This window comes from Apaloderma vittatum, unplaced genomic scaffold, assembly GCF_000703405.1.
Source record: "Apaloderma vittatum isolate BGI_N311 unplaced genomic scaffold, ASM70340v1 scaffold24238, whole genome shotgun sequence".
NCBI classification, from domain to species: domain Eukaryota; kingdom Metazoa; phylum Chordata; class Aves; order Trogoniformes; family Trogonidae; genus Apaloderma; species Apaloderma vittatum.
This window is the reverse complement of record NW_009731566.1, coordinates 7933-10231: the sequence shown is the minus strand read 5'-3', so window position 1 is coordinate 10231 and position 2299 is coordinate 7933. Positions and strand designations below refer to the sequence as shown.

Genomic DNA, 2299 nt, shown 5'->3' with positions numbered 1-2299 from the left:
ATGGGCTGTCTGGGCGCTCAAGGGACGGACGCTGGCAAAGAGCGGGGCTGAGCAGCCCGGGCAGGAGAGCGGCCGCGTTTCCCTCGTGCTTCAAAATGGATGGGCTTGGCCAACAGGCCCAAGGGAGCCTGCAACCGCTGGGGTATCAGGGGTTAAATCAACTCCTCACGAAATGAGGAACAAGATGAGGGGCTAAGGGATCCTGCTACATTCCTCATGATCCCAAGGTACAGGAAAATGGGACGAGGCAGCGTGAGTCACTCCGGAGAGGAGCAGCGTCTCGGGGAGTCAGGCAGGAGGCAAGAGCCCTCACTGCGGGCAGAGCGGCCGAGGAGTGTGGCTCTTCAAGTGCAACTCCCCAGAAGGTACTTGTTGAACTGTCTTTTAACTTCATCACTCTAGGTGGGGTTTGCTATTTTAATTTGTTTGTGTGACAAGCTTGGTGAGGATCTATGGCCTTCCTATGAGATGCACAACTGGTTTTGTCTTGATGGATCCTTGGGTTTCTGTGGTAACTGTGAGATTCAGAGTTGTCCCTGTGGTGGCTGAGCTCTTGCTCAAAAGTCTCCCTTACCCGTTGGTACCATCCCTCCAGGGAGATGTTTGGGATCCCACAAACCCAAATGCTGACAGACTGTACTCCCCATGTCTTGGTTCACTGGGACCTTGCTCAGACGGTTTTAATTCCTTGTGCCTCACAGGTATTTATCTGCTGTTCTGAAGCCTTGAAGATACCATAGAGAAGGACAGTCGTTACTAAGTTTGATTAAGTGGATGTTCTGGCTTTTATATACATTTTGTGTACATTGTGTGCTAGCAAAGATTTTCATGCTCCTTTAACTGTAGGAGCTGCAGATACTAGCGGTGTGTGCTGTTACCGTTTCAGGACTCTGGTTTGCTGGTGATGGAGAGCGTCTCTCCTTCCTCTTCACCTTTCCCTGCCAGTTCACCCACAGTGCAGTCAGAGAACGCCACTGACCATGACTACTACTCTGGCCTCCAGAAGAGCATGCATGTCCTCTCCATAGTGGTGTACAGCATCGCCTGTTTGCTGGGTGTGACGGGCAACGGCCTCGTCATCTGGATTGCGGGCTTCAAGATGAAGAAGACAGTGAACTCCGTCTGGTTCCTCAACCTGGCCATTGCTGACTTCATTTTCACCTTTTTCCTGCCCCTCAGCATCGCCTACACTGCCCTGGGCTTCCACTGGCCCTTTGGGAAGCTCCTGTGTAAGCTGAACAGCACCATCGCGTTCCTCAACATGTTTGCCAGCGTCTTCCTCCTGACGGTCATCAGCATGGACCGCTGCGTTTCTGTGGCCTTTCCCATATGGTCTCACAACCGCAGGAGTCCAGAGCTGGCAGGCAGGATCGCGCTGGGGACGTGGGTCCTGGCTCTCCTCCTCAGCTCCCCATACCTTGTCTTCCGGGACACTGTGGTTAGTTCCAGGAACGTCACCACCTGCTATAATAATTTTGCACTGTCCGATGACTACACGTCCGAGGCAACGCGGAGGCTCTGGAGGATGCGGCATAAAGCGATGATCGTAACGCGATTCTTATGTGGGTTCCTCATCCCTTTCACGGTGATTCTCATCTGCTACAGCATTGTTGCTGTCAAGCTGAAAAGGCGGCAGTTAGCCAACTCTGCAAAGCCATACAGAATCATCATTGCTGTCACAGTCTCGTTTTTCCTCTGTTATTTCCCCTATCACGTCTTCTCCTTGCTGGAAATATCCAAAAACTCTTCCAGTCATGAGATGAAAGTGGCCCTTTACATAGGAATCCCCTTGGTTTCCAGCCTTGCTTTCTTCAACAGCTGCATCAACCCCATCCTGTATGTGTTTGTGGGGCCGGATTTCAAGGAGAAGTTTCGCCAGTCCATCCTGTCAACCTTTGAGGGGGCCTTCAGTGAGGAGTCAGTCCTGGGCAGCCTGGCCAGCAGGAGAAAGTCCAGGTCTGCTTCGGAAGTGGAGGTCCCGAGGGCCTGAACGGGTGCTGATTTGGAGGGGTCAGGGTTTTTCTTTCTGCAGTTTCCCTTTATTTCAGAGCTATAGTCACAGGGCTGGGGGCTGCAAAGGGCTGCGCATGCTAACAAAGCGTGATTTGATGTTTTGGAGGTGTCTTGAACCTACTATGACTTAACGTATTACAGAAATTAAACAACCACCTGGAGCTGCAGCAGAGCAGGGAAAGTCAAAGTACGTTTTGCTCCTTGTGCCACTTCCTCAGCTGTCTTGTTTCCCTGTACCTTTTCCAACCGCTGTGGCCCATCACACCTGGCAAAACTTCTCCCTGGC

The 2299-nt window shown here is 52.0% G+C and overlaps 1 protein-coding gene across 1 annotated transcript; it reads left to right on the top strand.

Moving 5' to 3' along the window:
- The first annotated feature begins 904 nt into the window (after positions 1-904).
- On the top strand, positions 905-1990 carry LOC104268046 (chemokine-like receptor 1). The gene has a single exon (XM_009875241.1). It carries the CDS (start codon positions 905-907, stop codon positions 1988-1990), a length of 1086 nt encoding a protein of 361 aa, XP_009873543.1.
- Positions 1991-2299: the final 309 nt, after the last annotated feature.

Bases quoted from the DNA above. Each gene is read 5' to 3' on its own strand.
- LOC104268046 (XM_009875241.1), top strand. From the start codon at position 905: ATGGAGAGCGTCTCTCCTTCCTCTTCACCTTTCCCTGCCAGTTCACCC.